At 38.6% G+C, this 16,847-nt stretch overlaps 1 protein-coding gene and 1 pseudogene across 2 annotated transcripts in view; both read right to left on the bottom strand.

The window, feature by feature from the left end:
• The window catches only part of DNAH8 (dynein axonemal heavy chain 8), a 311,786-nt gene that overhangs the window by 276,718 nt on the left and 18,221 nt on the right, over nt 1-16,847 (bottom strand). For both annotated transcript variants that reach the window (XM_043907360.1, XM_043907362.1), the window contains 3 exons: nt 12,213-12,326; nt 7,095-7,202; nt 4,709-4,810 (listed from right to left, as the gene is read on the bottom strand). In XM_043907360.1, coding sequence (XP_043763295.1) covers nt 4,709-4,810; nt 7,095-7,202; nt 12,213-12,326 — 324 coding nt within the window. The remainder of the gene's footprint in view (nt 1-4,708; nt 4,811-7,094; nt 7,203-12,212; nt 12,327-16,847) is intronic.
• Nucleotides 1,165-4,551, bottom strand: LOC122697692 (annotated as a pseudogene).

Genomic DNA, 16,847 nt, shown 5'->3' with positions numbered 1-16,847 from the left:
AGAGAGTTCCAGAAAAACATCTACTTCTGCTTTATTGACTATGCCAAAGCCTTTGACTGTGTGGATCACAACAAACTGAAAATTCTTCAAGACATGGGAATACCAGACCACCTGACCCGTCTCCTGAGAAATCTGTAAGCAGGTCAAGAAGCAACAGTTAGAACTGGGCATGGAACAACAGACTGGTTCCAAATTGGGAAAGGAGTATGTCAAGGCTGTATATTGTCACCCTGCTTATTTAACTTATACGCAGAGTACATCATGAGAAATGCCAGGCTGGATAAAGCACAAGCTGGAATCAAGATTGCCAGGAGAAATATCAATAACCTTAGATACACAGATGACACCACCCTTATGACAGAAAGCTAAGAGGAACCAGAGCCTCTTGATGAAAGTGAAAGACGAGAGTGAAAAAGTTGGCTTAAAACTCAACATTCAGAAAACTAAGATCATGGCATCTGATCCCATCACTTCATGGCAAATAGATGGGGAAGCAATGGAAACAGTGACAGACTTTATTTTCTTGGGCTCCAAAATCACTAAAGATTGTGACTGCAGTCATGAAATTAAAAGATGCTTGCTCCTTGGTAGAAAAGCTCTGACCAACCTAGACAGCATATTAAAAAGCAGAGACATTATTTTGCCAACAAAAGTCTGTCTAGTCAAAGCTATGGTTTTTCCAGAAGTCATGTATGGATGTAAGAGTTTGATTATAAAGAAAGCTGAGTGCTGAAGAATTAGTGCTTTTGAACTGTGGTGTCAGAGAAGACTCTTGAGAGTCCCTTGGACTGCAAGGAGATCCAAGTAATTCATCCTAAAGGAAATCGTCCTGAATATTCATTGGAAGGACTGATGCTGAAGCTGAAACTCTAATACTTTGGCCACCTGATGTGAAGAATTGACTCACTGGAAAAGACCCTGATGCTGGTAAAGATTGAAGGCAGGAAGAGAAGGGGACGACAGAGGATAAGATGGTTGGATGGCATCGCCGACTTGATGGACATGAGTCTGAGTAAGCTCTGAGAGTTGGTGATGGACAGGGAAGCATGGCGTGCTGCAGTACATGGGGTCGAAAAGAGTTGGACATGACTGAGTGACTGAGCTGATCTCAACTCAACTTGTAGTTTTATTTTTTAAATGCACATACAACAGTCTGTCATTATGTCATTTCACAGCTCTATCTGAATTCAGCACTTGTTCTCAGGCAACTTTTTTTGCTTTCACCATCTTAGCAAGTTTCATATGTCATTTTGGTAGTCCTTTTTGTAGTGCCAGATTCTGCTTCTGCTATTTTCCCCCATCTTTCAGGTGTATTTACTACCCAATAAATACATTTTCAAAGCTTGTTTCAAAAGCTTCTGTTCTTCTGTTGTCAAGACGTGAAATCTGCACGTGGATTTTCATTGTTCCGAAGGTGCCAACAGAAACTTCAGCACTTCAAGGTACTGACAATTTGAGGCTTCTCTCCATACAGCATGCCATCTTTTCGATTATGGCCAAGTTTTTAGAGACTCTTCTTTGCCAATGAAATCTTTGGCAGTTTTCTTGACTCCCAGAAGTAGAATACACATTCATGTAATTGGCAATAACTTCCCATCTTGAATTTGTCCCAGCAAGGAAGAGGCTCACAGATTTAATTAGCAATCACAGATCAATTCTCTTCTGGCCAATTTTTACTGCCATTTCCACCTTCAATTTCTTTTGTAGGTGATGTGAGTTTTTCACTTAAGTACAGTAAGCTTGCAAGTTCAAGGGTATCATCAAGTTTTTCCACTTCTTCCCTTACTTTAATTGGCTTCATCTCATCATCAGAAATGTGATTCCAGGTCTTCCGTGAATTTTGAAGTTTTTGCTACCTTTCCCTTTTCTTATGGAGATATACTTGACATATAACATTACATCAGGCGGCGCTAGTGGTAAAGAACCCACCTGCCAATACAGTAGACATAAAGAGACATGGGTCCCATCCCTGGGTTTGGAAGATCCCCTGGAGGAGGGTATGGCAACCCACTCCAGTATCCTTGCCTGGAGAATCCCACGGACAGAGGAGCCTGGTGGCCTACGGTCCACAGGGTTGCAAAGAGTTGGACATGACTGAGCAACTTAGCATGCACACACAACATTATATTAGTTTCAGATGTAAAACATAATGATTTGATATTGCCTTTCCCTCTTAATGGCTTTTTTTTCCTGGATATCTTTTTTCTTCTTTGCCAGTAATTTTGTCAAACTTCCTCTTCTTTCTCCTTAGTTACCCAAACAGCTCCTAATCAAGCTCATCTCTACTTTCTTTAGCTTCTTTCTTCTCCATTTTTCCTTCCATTTTTCTTCTTGCATCACAGTTATATGCATTAGCAACTGACCTTCCATTCATTTCTTCTTTTTTCTTTGTGCTTTTGTTGGTCTGTTCTGCTTTTCAATCTCTCTCCTCTTATCATGACATTCTGCTTTTTTCCCCTTCACTTAAATAAGAAAACTCTCTCCAAGAATAAAAATTATACCAGCAGGAATAAAATGCCTCCAGAAAAAAGGATGAATTCATATCATTAAGTTTACATTTTCTTTTTTACCACCTGGAATACATTTCAAACACTTGGGAAAACACTTAGAAGAAACTATCCATTGTTTCACTTCTAGAAGGAACTGAATTATCAAAAGCAAGAATTATGCTCTTAATTTCTCCTCTTTTCACTGAATCAGAGATTTCATAAGCTCTATTTATGCAAGTGAAGTTGTCATTATCTCCTTCTTTAAATGGCTCACCAGCTCTTCGGGTACTGTTTTAAAACCGCTGCTTTACGTGCAGCTTTGGTCTGTCTCTGTTCAAAAAAAGCATAATGATTCTGGTTCTTCCAGTCTTTGGGTTTAAGTGTTTTCAGGAAAAGAAACTATCCTAATTGCAATTCCTCATCTTCTGTTTCCTCTGACCCCTCTTTCTTATCCTCTGGTTGAAGAGGTCAGAGTGTGGTGATGGCAGTGCTCAGGACCAACCCTGCGAACATAGCAGTTCACGTCCTAGGTGGAGGGCATTGAGCATCCTTTCTTGCTCTGCCTCCCAGTCTCAGCCTCCTGCCTTAACTCTACAAAGCCCAGGATCCAGCACATGAAGAAAGCAACAACCACTTCCAGATGGAGACTTCCTGGTATGGTAATTTCTTTCAGACTTTCAAAATAACTGATCGCTTTGATTTTCTACAGACTACTCCAGGGACTGGAAAAGATGGGAGTTCTTTCTTCCCCTCCTTCAGTCATATTCATTCTGAGACCTTAGTGCCAGAAACACTGACAAGGATACTGTGAGAAAAGAAAATTTACAAGCTATCTCTCTCATGAGTATAGTTGCAAAAGGTCCTACAGAAAAGTGTAGCAAAGTGAATTTAAGAATGTCTTTAAAAAGATAATTACACCATAAGTTGAGTTAACCTTAGGGATATCAGAATAGTTTCATTTCAGATAATCTAAAAATGTCATCTAAGCTACACTCCAATACTTTGGCCACCTGATGAAAAGAACTGACTCCTTGGAAAAGACCCTGATGCTGGGAAAGATTGAAGGCAGGAGGAGAAAGTGATGAAAGAGGATGAGATGGTTGGATGGCATCACTGACTCAATGGACATGAGTTTGAGTAAACTCCAGGAGTTGGTGATGGACAGGGAGGCTTGGCATGCTGCAGTCCTTGGAGTCGCAAAGAGTTCGACATGACCAAGCGACTGAATTGAACTGAAGCTACTCTCTCAATTCGTCCCACCCTCTCCCTCCCACACTGTGTCCACTTGTCTGTTCTCTATGTCTGTGTCTCCATTGCTGCCCTGCAAATAGGTTCATCGGTACCATCTTTCTAGATTCCATACACATGTGTTGATATATAATATTTGTCTTTCTCTTTCTAACTTACTTCACTCTGTACAATAGGCTCTAGGTTCATCCCCTTCTTTAGGACTGACTCAAATACACAAGGAGCTCAATCCAGTGCTCTATGATAACCTAGAGGGGTGGGATGGGTTGGGAGATGGGAAGGAGGTTCAAGAGGGAGGGGACATATGTATACCTGTGACCAATTCATGTTGATGTATGGCAGAAACCAGCACAATATTGTAAAGAGCATCTTACAATAAAAACTTTTTCAAAAATGTCATCTACTATGTTAACAGATTAAGGAGAAAAATTTTATAAACTCCTCGATGAATAAGTGCATAAAAACTTTTTTCAAAACCCATTCATAACTTTTAATAATATCTCCTAGAAACCAAAACTAGGAGTAAAACTTCCTGGGATCTAATCAATAATGTATTAAAGCGTCAAACCAAACGGGGAAATGTCAGAAGCATTTTCTTCCAAAAGAAGATCAGAATAAGATGCCAACTATCACGAGATCTACTTAAGGACGTATGACAGTCCCAGCCAATGAAAAAGGCAAGAAAATGAAATTTAACCGGGGATGGAATAAGAGGAGTGGTCAGAGCATATGTAAGAGTAGGCGAGAGGTATCTGATACAGGCAGCCATGGAGAAGTGAGGCTTAAATGGTGCCCTACCAGGAGCATTAAACATAAAGGGAAGCGGCTAATTTTAATGAAGTTCTTTTGATATGCTCATGCTACTCTGTACAATACTTTTTTCAAAGTTAGCACACTTTATCAATGAAAAAAGTAAACAGAATTGAGCCAGATGGTAAAAGCTTTAAGGAAATAAACATACTTGTACAAACCTGAATTTTCTTTAGTACCACTGGTGTTTCCTGATCCCACACATGAACGGTTCCCCCTTCAGTAATATATGCTTTACACGCTGTCACCATCTGGTTGGTTACCTAAAATAAACATAAGTCCAAAATAACTACAGGTAGAGAAAGAAATAAAACAAGTATTTTTTAAGCATAAACATGTTCTAAATCAAAAACATGACAAATAGCAAACATAAAGTTAATTAATTACAGAATATAAAAAAAAAAACAGAGAAATACACATTTCAGTCAAAACAAAGAAGACCCAAAGTCACATTTACCTACTTCATTTAACTCAGCATCACTGGGGCTAACCGTTTCAAAGTCAACTATATTTTCCCCTTGTCTATTTCTCTTCTAATTAGGACTTAATCCAGTCCAACTACGATTCTTCACTATCCTTCACATGTAAACTAAATATTAAGCTAACCACCTCTCACATCCCCAAAATAGTGAAGGGAAAAAAAAACAAACAAGATAGCCATTTAAATGGTCAGGAAGTTAGATCAAGATGGCAGACTGACGTACAGAAGTTTTGGAGGACTCCTAAAATACGGAATCAAATCTAAAGGGGAAAAAAGGACTAAAGAAAGCCAGTAACCTTCTGGAGAAGGTTACTTGAAGGTGAAACAGCTAAGGAACTTTTTTAAGACAGGAGACAATGTGAGGTGACCCTTAGCGGCAACCCTGAACACTGAATTTGGAGCAGCTTGCCCAGCATGCAACAATGATTACTCTGAAAGGACAAGCCAGTAAGGAGCCCACAGCCTCAGAGAGCTGTGACCCAAGCAGCTACTGCACCCACAAGAGGACGTATCAGAGAGAAAGCTATTCCCGCTCCCTTCCAACAGTAAGCTATGCCCCTTACTCACAAGAGACAGACAAAACAAACAAAACCCAGAGGCAAATCAGGAATCTCAAATACAAAGACGTGCAGACAACCAAGAATCATCAGGCAACTGGAGAAAACAAACATGGTGACAGAAGCATTAAATTCAACAAAGAGAGAAAATATAGAAAAGATATGTGTGAAATCTTTTAAAATAGCTTTTATTAACTAAATTAGTTCATGAGAAAGATGTGAGAGGATTTTTACATCATGAAAAGAAAACAACAAAAGAACTTGGTAACTGAAAATTGTATTGACCAGTAATTGGGATATAAATGAAGAGACAGTAAGTGAGCAGAAAGGTCAAAGGACAAAGATAGACCAAAAAGATAATAATTAAAGAATATAGATTTTAGATTTAAGAAAAGGGAATAAGTTGAATAGGTGGATATAATCAGAAGTAAAGAGGAAAAGTTCCCCAAAATGAAGAGAGACAACAGTCTTTTTAAAGTAAAACAAACTCAGCAAGTATAGAACAAGATAAATGTAAAAAGAGCATTACTTTGAAATTTTAGAAGTTCAAGAATAAAGAAAAAAATCCTAAAATCCTCCTATGAGAATAAAATAGGTTTCCTACAAAGGAAGAACAGTAAGATACAACAACATAGTACACAATGGCATCTTCGAAGTTCCAGGAAAAAATTATATTGAACTTAAGAATCCCAAACTAACATTTGAGTGGTAGGACAAAACGAAGCAATTTTCAGACATGCAGGAATTTAAGGGGCTCACCACAGAAACCCTCTCTGGAAAAATTACTTAAGAATTTTTTTCAGCAAAAGAAATAATAAATCCAAGACAAAGGAAGATGTGGAAATCACAACACAGATCAAAGAAACTAGCAATACTTAGATTTCAGTCTGAACACCTGTTGACTTATAATACTGAAAAAATAGTAGTAACATGGAACTAGCAATCTCCATGTGGAACATGTAGCAAGGAGGAAGATAATCAACAGGGAAGCATCCTAAGGTTCTTGCCATGTTTGTGAAATAGATAATGAATGATTAAACCTATCCTTTTATTTAAAAAACAAAGGTTGAAATGTGACTGTTATGTTCTGCTTGAATTATTTACAAGTAAATTCTATTCATGGGTTTCTTGGATAATTTTTCCAATTATTTAAAATAATTAACCAAATGACACTACATGATAAGATTTTACACAAACCACAGGGTACAAAGAAGTAGTTAAGAAGCATTATTAACAATACACCCAATTTTTACCTCTTATGCAAAACTATTTGGAATAAATAAATTAGAAAATCATCAGATACATTTAAACAAGTCTTGGGCACTCACCTCTGACAAGCAGAAAAGTCCCCCTTCAATTAAGTACAACTGACTCCAAGCAACATCTTTCCTTTCCTGTCCACAAAGTATGAAAATCCAGAATTTCCCTTTTCCCTTCTTTGACTCATGCAGAAAGCACTGCTAACTTTTTCACAGGGTTACATGTGTGGCTTCTTTCCGTGAAACTTACCTTGATAAACAATGAGGTCATTCTCTCAGAAGTATTATAGTATCTGGACACACTGTGAATCATTCTGATGGCATTTATCAAATTTTGTATTCCATGTGCCATGGAAACCTAAAGTTGAAATACAGCAAGTGAATTCCACCATATGTCCATATTTTTAATAACCAGAAAGCTATAATATTCAAAACTCTAAACTTACATAAAATAGTGTAACATCTTACTAAATGCCAAGTGGTATCCTTGACAGGACACTGAAAAAGAGACATCAGTTTTGACAAATGTGCCAAGGTAATGCAAGATGTTAACAGGAGAAATTAGGCAAGGAGAATTCTGTACTATCATTGCACCTTTTCTGTACATGTAAACTTCAAGTTTTATTTATGCGAATTTCCTGGCGGTCCAGTGGTTAAGGCTTGGCACTTCCACTGCAGGGGTCCCGGGTTCAATCCCTGGTTAGGGAACTAAGATCCTGCAAGCCATATGACATGGCCTAAAAAAACAATTTTTTTTGTTGTTGTTTAAAGATTTTCAAAGTGAAAGTTATTTAAGGATTAACAGCTCAAGTTGTTCTTTTTAAAGATGAAGAAACTGATATCTTGAGGGATAAAATGACTAATGTATGGTTTAAAAGTTGGTTATTGGTTATTCGACTCAATTTGCCTATCAGCAAGCCTAGGAGTACTGACAGAATTCCAAATATAAGGAAACTATCCCGGAGGAGGTCAAGGCAGGGTGGGAGAGACGCAAACAAACTGAAACAAGAATGGCATGGATCAGAGCAGAGTAAGTGCATGAGATACCAAACTATTGGTAACATATATTGAAAGGTTACTATGCACCAGGCACTAGAGCAAAGAGCTTCAGGTATTATCTAAATGTATGCTGACAATGGCCCTTTAGGGCAGGTGTGATTTCACCAGATCTAAAACATCACTGATCCTAAGACTGCACCGCTGCTTTAGGTGCTACTAAGAAAGGGGGAGAAAAAGCAAGAGAGTTCCAGAAAAACATCTACCACTGCTTTATTGATTAGACCAAAGCCTTTCACTGTGTGGATCACAACAAACTGTGGAAAATTCTGAAAGAGATGGGAATACCAAACCACCTTACCTCTCTCCTGAGAAATCTGTATGCGGGTCAAGAGACAGCAGTTAGAACCACCTGACCTGCCTCTTGAGAAACCTGTATGCAGGTCAGGAAGCAACAGTTAGAACTGGACATGGATCAACAGACTGGTTCCAAATCAGGAAAGGAGTATGTCAAGGCTGTATATTGTCACCCTGCTTATTTAACTTATATGCAGATACATCATACAAAATGCCAGGCTGGATGAAGCACAAGCTGGAATCAAGACTGCCAGGAGCAATATCAATAACCTTAGATACACAGTTGACACCACCCTTATGGCAGAAAGCGAAGAACTAAAGAGCCTCTTGATGAAAGTGAAAGAGGAGAGTGAAAAAGCTGGCTTAAAACTCAACATTCAGAAAATTAAGATCAAGGCATCCAGTCCCATCACTTCATGGCAAATAGACAGGGAAACAATGGAAACAGTGGCAGACTTTATTCTTTTGGGCTCCAAAATCACTGCAGATAATGACTGCAGTCATGCAATTAAGACACCTGCTCCTTGGAAGAAAAGCTCTGACCAACCTAGACAGCCTATTAAAAAGCAGAGACATTACTTTGCTGACAAAGGTCCATCTAGTCAAAGCTATGGCTTTTCCACTAGTCATGTACCTGAGAGTTGGACCATAAAGAAAGCTGAGTGCCGAAGAAATCATGCTTTTGAACTGTGGTGTCGGAGAAGACTCTTGAGAGTCCCTTGGACTGCAAGGAGATCAAACCAGTCAATCCTAAAGGAAATTAGTCCTGAATATTCATTGGAAGGACTGAAACTCCAGTACTTTGGCCACCTGATGCAAAGAACTGACTCATTGGAAAAGACCCTGATGCTGCGAAAGACTGAAGGCGGGAGGAGACGGGGATGACAGAGGATGAGATGGTTGGATGGCATCACCAACTTGATGGACACGAGTTTGAGCAAGCTCCTGGAGTTGGTGATGGACAGGGAAGCCAGGTGTGCTGCAGTTCATGGGGTCACAAAGAGTTGGACACGACTGAGCAACTGGACTGAACTAAAGAAAGCGGGGTGGGATGCTCAAGACAGGGAGTCTAACTCCCACAAAAAACTAAGCCACCAAGCTATGCATGAAATTAACGAGCCATGAAGAAAGATAGGAGCAAAGCCTACTGCCCCAATCCTGCTCTTTGGGAGATGGAAAATAAACTCTTCTGAGATTTTGTACCACAAGCTGGTGCTCACTCACTGCCATCTGAATTCACACCAACGGTACCAAAACCAAAACAAACACTACCCTCCCAGGAAAGAACTAATACTCTCGGATGGTGTTGTGTTCACAATGATTCACAAAACCTGACGGACTATAAAATGTACTCTGAGTACAGAGATGTTAAAATGTGAAAAAAATGAGTCAGAATCTATAAAGTATTAAGTATTCCCATTTTGCAAATCAGAAAATAGAAATGTGGAGAAGTACATTGTCCAAGTCCCACAGCTATAATATAAGCATAGCTATGTGCCTGAGATTTTGAGATCCTGTCTTTAACCTTGATGCAAATCACTATGGAAGAATAGTTAAGGTCAGTGGTATTCCTCAACTCCAGTAGTTTGCCTTTTAATTACTAGGACAATTTAAAATATATAAAAAGATGTTTTTAATGGTGGTGGAATTCATAAAATCAGGAAAAACCACCACCAATGAGGGTACTACATGTCTTAGGTATGAGGTGCAACCATGACATAATTAAATCAATTTTTTGTGGCTTATGAAAATTAGTATCATCACTTTTGATATTACATTGTTATCTGTAGATCAACAAGATGCTAATGAAAATATACCTAGAATTCCTTCCAGCCTCAGTAAGGCAACCTTATAAAGAATGAAAAAGGCCTGGGGATAAATGGGCCCACCAGGAAAATGCCCTTCATCTGAATTTTAAACATTATTATTTATAATAATAGCTCCTTGAGTGCACAGTTCTCAACTATACATAGAGTTTAGACATTTTATACATAAAATAGATAAAAGTAGACATGCCTATAGCACAATACCAGGATGAAAACATGAAACATGAAACACAAAATTCATAAAATTTTATCAATAAGAAGCAGAAGCATGAGTCTTCCACTTTTCCCGTTCAACTGGCAGTTATAAACTTAACAGCGACTGCTTTTAATGAGAATAAAGAAAATGAGGGGAAAAAAAGAATTTTTAAAACCACAGAAATGGCTTACGAGGGGGAAGAAATTATAAGACCTAATACTAATAGTACTTCACTAATTTTAAAAGATAATGTTCAAAATATTCCTACATCAAAGAGTGTCAGAAGTTCAATAATAACAAAATAACAATAACAGTGAAGTACATTCACGGCTAGAGCAACTGAACAAAGTTTTTTTTTCCTCTATTTTATACAATTTCCATATGATCTTATGTGTGAAAGTGAAGGGTGGGTCACCCATCTGCTTAACATTTCTACTCTTGGGGAGAATCAAATCACTTGAATGTCATTATCAGTGATCAAGGAAAATAAGAAAAAGTGGACTAAACTGAGAAATAACATCATCCCTCATCCTCACTGAACAAAATTTTTTAAATTACTAGGATGAAAAGAAGTAAAACCAAAACTAAATGATTTGAAAATTATATAGTTTTAAACAAGTCTTTTGAATCATGTTGTTGAAATTAGTATACCTTAAGACTCTGAGGTCTTGGTAACAAAAAAAAAATCATTGTTATTTTCTTCAAAGTTTACTTTTTATAGTGAAAAGTTTTAAATATATAGAAAAGTACACAGAACATTATAATATTCATATATATTCTCTTTCAGTATGCTTATTTTTATTTTTATTTTTATACAACTTTTAAAGGATATATATTCTCTTATTATGTTGAGGTACATTCCTACTACACCCAATTTAAGGAGAATTTTTATAGTATTTTGTCAAACACTTTTTCTGCATCTATTGATAATAACATGATTTTTATCTTTCATTCTGCTAACGTGAGATGTCACGTTCATTGACTGGCTTATGTTGAGCCATCTGTGCATTCCAGAAATAAATCCCCCTTGGTCACAGTGTGTGATTCTTTTAATGTGCTGTGGAATTTGGCTTGCTACTGTGTTGTTGAGAATTTTTACATCTATATTCATCAGGGATATTGACCTGTAATTTTATTTTTTTGAGGTGTCCTTATCTGGCTTTAGTATTATTAGGGTAATGCTGGTTGAGCATCCTTTCTTGCTCACTCTAGGGTAAGCGAGTTGTTCTGTGCATTAGGTCCATGTGATGTGCAATAGAAATAGACCCTCTCCAATCAGTCTTCCCTTCAGAAGGGACCACATCCCCAACCCACAGCTTCTCTGCAGCCTCATGAGTGACCTTGAAGCCAAGGCAGTCAGCTACATTGTGCCTGAATTCCTGACCTGCAAAAACTGTGATAAAATAAACACTTATTCTTTTAAGTCACTCAGTTATGGTGTAATTTGTTATAAGCAATGAACAATTAATATATTTGTCTTGCTCAATGTACAAATGAGGTCACAGTTATGATAATACCACATATTTAAATGTAGGTTAAAATAATAAATATAGTTTATGATTCATTACAGACATATAAAAGGAAAAGACATCTTTTAAATAACTTTTCTGCAGTATACATTTTTCCCAATATACACATATTGGTTTTAAACATGCTAATTTTTAAAATTTATTTCTTTTAATTAGACAATAATTGCTTTACAATATTGTGTTGTTTCTGCCATACATCAACATGTATCAGCCCTAGGCAAACCTATGTCTCCTCCCTTTGGTGCCTCCCTCCCGTCTCCCACCCCATCCTACCCTTCCAGGTTGTCACAGAGCACCGGGTTTGAGCTCCCAGTGTCTGTCACATAGCAAGCTCCCACCAACTATCTATTTTACATATGGTAATGTATATGTTTCAATGCTACTCTCTCAGTTCATCCCACCCTCTCCTTTTCCCACAGTAAACACACTAACTTTTAAAACTACACTTTAAAAAGTATACTTACTAGATCATAGTTATAGAGAGGTTGACATACTTTTTCTAGAGTGTACAAATATCTGACATTATCTTTTGATTCATTAGCTGTATCTGTGATTCTTGCATCCAAATCACGCCAATTCTAAGAAAAGAAAGTTTGAGTCCTGTGAAACATCCAAATAAACCAGTAAGGTCTATCTAAGTGCTAAGATTTAACCAAGAAATTCAAGCTGTCTTCCCTGGCCATACATATACTAAGATAGCAGATATTTAAATGTGATTAACATACCTTTTTCTCATGTTATTTAAGACTTATCAGTTCAGTTGCTCAGTCGTGTCCGACTCTTTCCGACCCCATGAATCACAGCACGCCAGGCCTCCCTGTCCATCACCAACTCCCGGAGTTTACTCAAACTCATGTCCACTGATCGGTGATGCCATCCAGCCATCTCATCCTCTGTCGTCCCCTTCTCCTCCCGCCCCCAATCCCTCCCAACATCAGGGTCTTTTCCAATGAGTCAGCTCTTTGCATGAGGTGGCCAAAGTATTGGAGTTTCAGCTTCAACATCAGTCCTTCCAGTCAACACCCAGGACTGATCTCCTTTAGGATGGACTGGTTGGATCTCCTTGTAGTCCAAGGGACTCTCAAAAGTCTTCTCCAACACCACAGTTCAAAAGCATCAATTCTTCGGCGCTCAGCTTTCTTCACAGTCCAACTCTCACATCCATACATGACCAATGGAAAAACCATAGCCTTGACTAGATGGACCTTTGCTGGCAAAGTAATGTCTCTACTTTTTAATATGCTATCTAGGTTGGTCATAACTTTCCTTCCAAGAAGTAAGCGTCTTTTAATTTCATGGCTGCAATCACCATCTGCAGTGATTTTGGAGCCCCAAAAATTAAAGTCTGACACTGTTTCCACTGTTTCCCCATCTATTTCCCATGAAGTGATGGGACCAGATGCCATAATCATTAGTTTTCTGAATGTTGAGCTTTAAGCCAACTTTTTCACTCTCCTCTTTCACTTTCATCAAGAGGCTTTTTAGTTCCTCTTCACTTTCTGCCACAAGGATGGTGTCATCTGCATATCTCAGGTTACTGATATTTCTCCCAGCAATCTTGATTCCAGTTTGTGCTTCTTCCAGCCCAGCGTTTCTCATGATGTACTCTGCATAGAAGTTAAATAAGCAGGGTGACAATATACAGCCTTGACATACTCCTTTTCCTATTTGGAACCAGTCTGTTGTTCCATGTCCAGTTCTAACTGTTGCTTCCTGACCTGCATACAGGTTTCTCGAGAGGCAGGTCAGGTGGTCTGGTATTCCCATCTCTTTCAGAATTTTCCACAGTTTATTGTGATCCACACAGTCAAAGGCTTTGGCATAGTCAATAAAGCAAAAATAGATATTTTTCTGGAACTCTCTTGCTTTTTCGATGATCCAGCGGATATTGGCAATTTGATCTCTGCCTTTTCTAAAACCAGCTTGAATATCTGGAAGTTCATGGTTCACGTATTGCTGAAGCCTAGCTTGGAGAATTTTGAGCATTACTTTACTAGCATTTGAGATGAGTGCAATTGTGCAGTAGTTTGAGCATTCTTTGGGATTGCCTTTCTTAGGGATTGGAATGAAAACTGACCTTTTCCAGTCCTGTGGCCACTGCTGAGTTTTCCAAATTTGCTGGCATACTGAGTGCAGCACTTGCACAGCATCATCTTTCAGGATTTGAAATAGCTCAACTGGAATTCCATCACCTCCACTAGCTTTGTTCATAGTGATGCTTTCTAAGACCCACTTGACTTCACATTCCAGAATGTCTGGCTCTAGATGATTATCTGGGTCATGAAGATCTTTTTTGTACAGTTCTTCTGTGTATTCTTGCCACCTCTTCTTAATATCTTCTGCTCCTGTTAGGTCCATACCATTTCTGTCCTTTATCAAGCCCATCTTTGCATGAAATGTTCCCTTGGTATCTCTAATTTTCTTGAAGAGATCTCTAGTCTTTCCCATTCTATTGTTTTCCTCTATTTCTTTGCATTGATTGCTGAGGAAGGCTTTCTTATCTCTCCTTGCTATTCTTTGGAACTCTGCATTCAAATGGGTTATCTTTCCTTTTCTCGTTCACTTTTCGCTTCTCTTCGTTTCACAGCTATTTGTAAGGCCTCCTCAGACACCCATTTTGCTTTTTTGAATTTCTTTTCCATGGGGATGGTCTTGATCCCTGTCTCCTGTACAATGTCACGAACCTCCGTCCATAGTTCATCAGGCACTCTATCAGATCTAGTCCTTTAAATCTATTTCTCATTTCCACTGTACAATCATAAGGGATTTGATTTAGGTCATACCTGAATGGTCTAGTGGTTTTGCCTACTTTCTTCAATTTCAGTCTGAATTTGGCAATAAGGAGGTTCATGATCTGAGCCACAGTCAGCTCCCGGTCTTGTTTTTGCTGACTGTATAGAGCTTCTCCATCTTTGGCTGCAAAGAATTTAATCAAACTGATTTCAGTGTTGACCATCTGGTGATGTCCATGTGTAGAGTCTTCTCTTGTGTTGTTGGAAGAGGGTGTTTGCTACGACCAGTGTGTTCTCTTGGCAAAACTTTTAGCCTTTGCCCTGCTTCATTCCCTACTCCAAGGCCAAATTTGCCTGTTACTCCAGGTGTTTCTTGACTTCCTACTTTTGCATCCCAGTCCCCTATAATGAAAAGGACATCTTTTGGGGTGTTAGTTCTAAAAGGTCTTGTAGGTCTTCATAGAACTGTTCAGCTTCTTCAGCATTACTGGTTGGGGCATAGGCTTGGATTACCATGATACTGAATGGTTTGCCTTGGAAACGAACAGAGATCATTCTGTCGTTTTTGAGACTGCATCCAAGTACTGCATTTTGGACTCTTTTGTTGACCATGATGGGTACTCCATTTCTTCTAAGTGATTCCTGCCCACAGTAGTAGATATAATGGTCATCTGAGTTAAATTCACCCATTCCAGTCCATTTTAGTTGGCTGCTTCCTAGAATGTCGACGTTCACTCTTACCATCTCCTGCTTGACCACTTCCAATTTGCCTTGATTCATGGACCTAACATTCCAGGTTCCTATGCAATATTGTTCTTTACAGCATCAGACCTTGTTTCTATCACCAGTCACATTCACAACTGGGTATTGTTTTTGCTTTGGCTCCAACCCTTCATTCTTTCTGGAGTTATTTCTCCACTGATCTCCAGTAGCATATTGGGCACCTACTGACCTGGGGAGTTCCTCTTTCAGTATCCTATCATTTTGCCTTTTCATACTGTTCATGGGGTTCTCAAGGTGAGAATACTGAAGTGGTTTGCCATTCCCTTCTCCAGTGGACCACATTCTGTCAGACCTCTCCACCATGACCCGACCGTCTTGGGTGGCCCCACACAGCATGGCTCAGTCCAAGGAGCGGCGGCCGCGCAGGCACAGGAGGGCCGAGAGGAGCTACTCAAGGTCAGGAGGGGCGGCCGTGAGTAGATACCCCTCGTCCAAGGTAAGGAGCAGTGGCTGTGCTTTGCTGGAGCAGCCGTGAAGAGACACCCCACGTCCAAGGTAAGAGAAACCCAAGTAAGACGGTAAGTGTTGCGAGAGGGCATCAGAGGGCAGACACACTGAAACCATAATCACAGAAAACTAGCCAATCTGATCACAGGACCACAGCCTTGTCTAACTCAATTTAAGACTTACAGTTACTATAAATATCTTAAGTGACTTAAGTCTCATTACTTTTGTAATTAATACTCTGTCTACAGGCTTCAGCCAGATGTGCTTCTACCTGGAGTACTTTCTCTAGGTTAGTTATTTGTAACTTTACATTATTCTGAGTCTTCAAGAATGGGTCAAGTTATTAAAAGAACACATTATTCCAAGAAAATATCCCTATCAGCAAAATGAACTTCTCATATTCAGCAATAATGTACAGAGATGCTCAGGGACCATGGCGAATTACCTCATGCAATATACATAACAACTAATAAACAGCCATAGTAATAAAGAACTATCAGAATCAGTACAAACCAGCAATATCTACAAACTTATATCTGAAATTTTTTCAATGAGAGAAAGACATAAACTAATATTTCTCAAGAGAACAAGTGCAGGGAGCCAGTAAACTTTAAAAGATACTCAACTTCACTATTAACAACCAAAAACCAAAATATGACTAGCCATTTTCCATATGTCAGACTGGCAAAAAAAAAAAATTTTTAACTGATAATAAATACTAACAAAGTTGTAGAGTATGTACCCCAGGAAAATACTTGTTTGTAGGTGTACAGAAGCTTTAACTGTAGTAATGTTTGTGAACATATAGACAGGGAAAAAATTTCCTCAAAAAATTAAACACAGAATTAGCATTTGACCCAGAAATCCCACTCTTAGGCATATACAAGAAACTGTCCACACAAGAACCCGGATAAAAATGCTCACAGCAGCATTATTCATAGTAGCCAAAAGATGAAACAATGCAAATATTCAAAAACTGACAACAAATTGTGGTATCATCTATAAAATGGAATATTATTCAACTCTGAAAAAGAATAAGTACTGATACATGCTACAACATGGATAAACCTAGAAAACATTATGCCAGGTGAAAGAAACCAGTAACAAAAGACCACACACAATATGATTCCATTTATA

This window comes from Cervus elaphus, chromosome 7 (assembly GCF_910594005.1).
Source record: "Cervus elaphus chromosome 7, mCerEla1.1, whole genome shotgun sequence".
Taxonomy (NCBI): Eukaryota; Metazoa; Chordata; class Mammalia; order Artiodactyla; family Cervidae; genus Cervus; species Cervus elaphus.
Note: the sequence above shows the minus strand (reverse complement) of the source record. Positions and strands in the feature narration are given on the sequence as shown.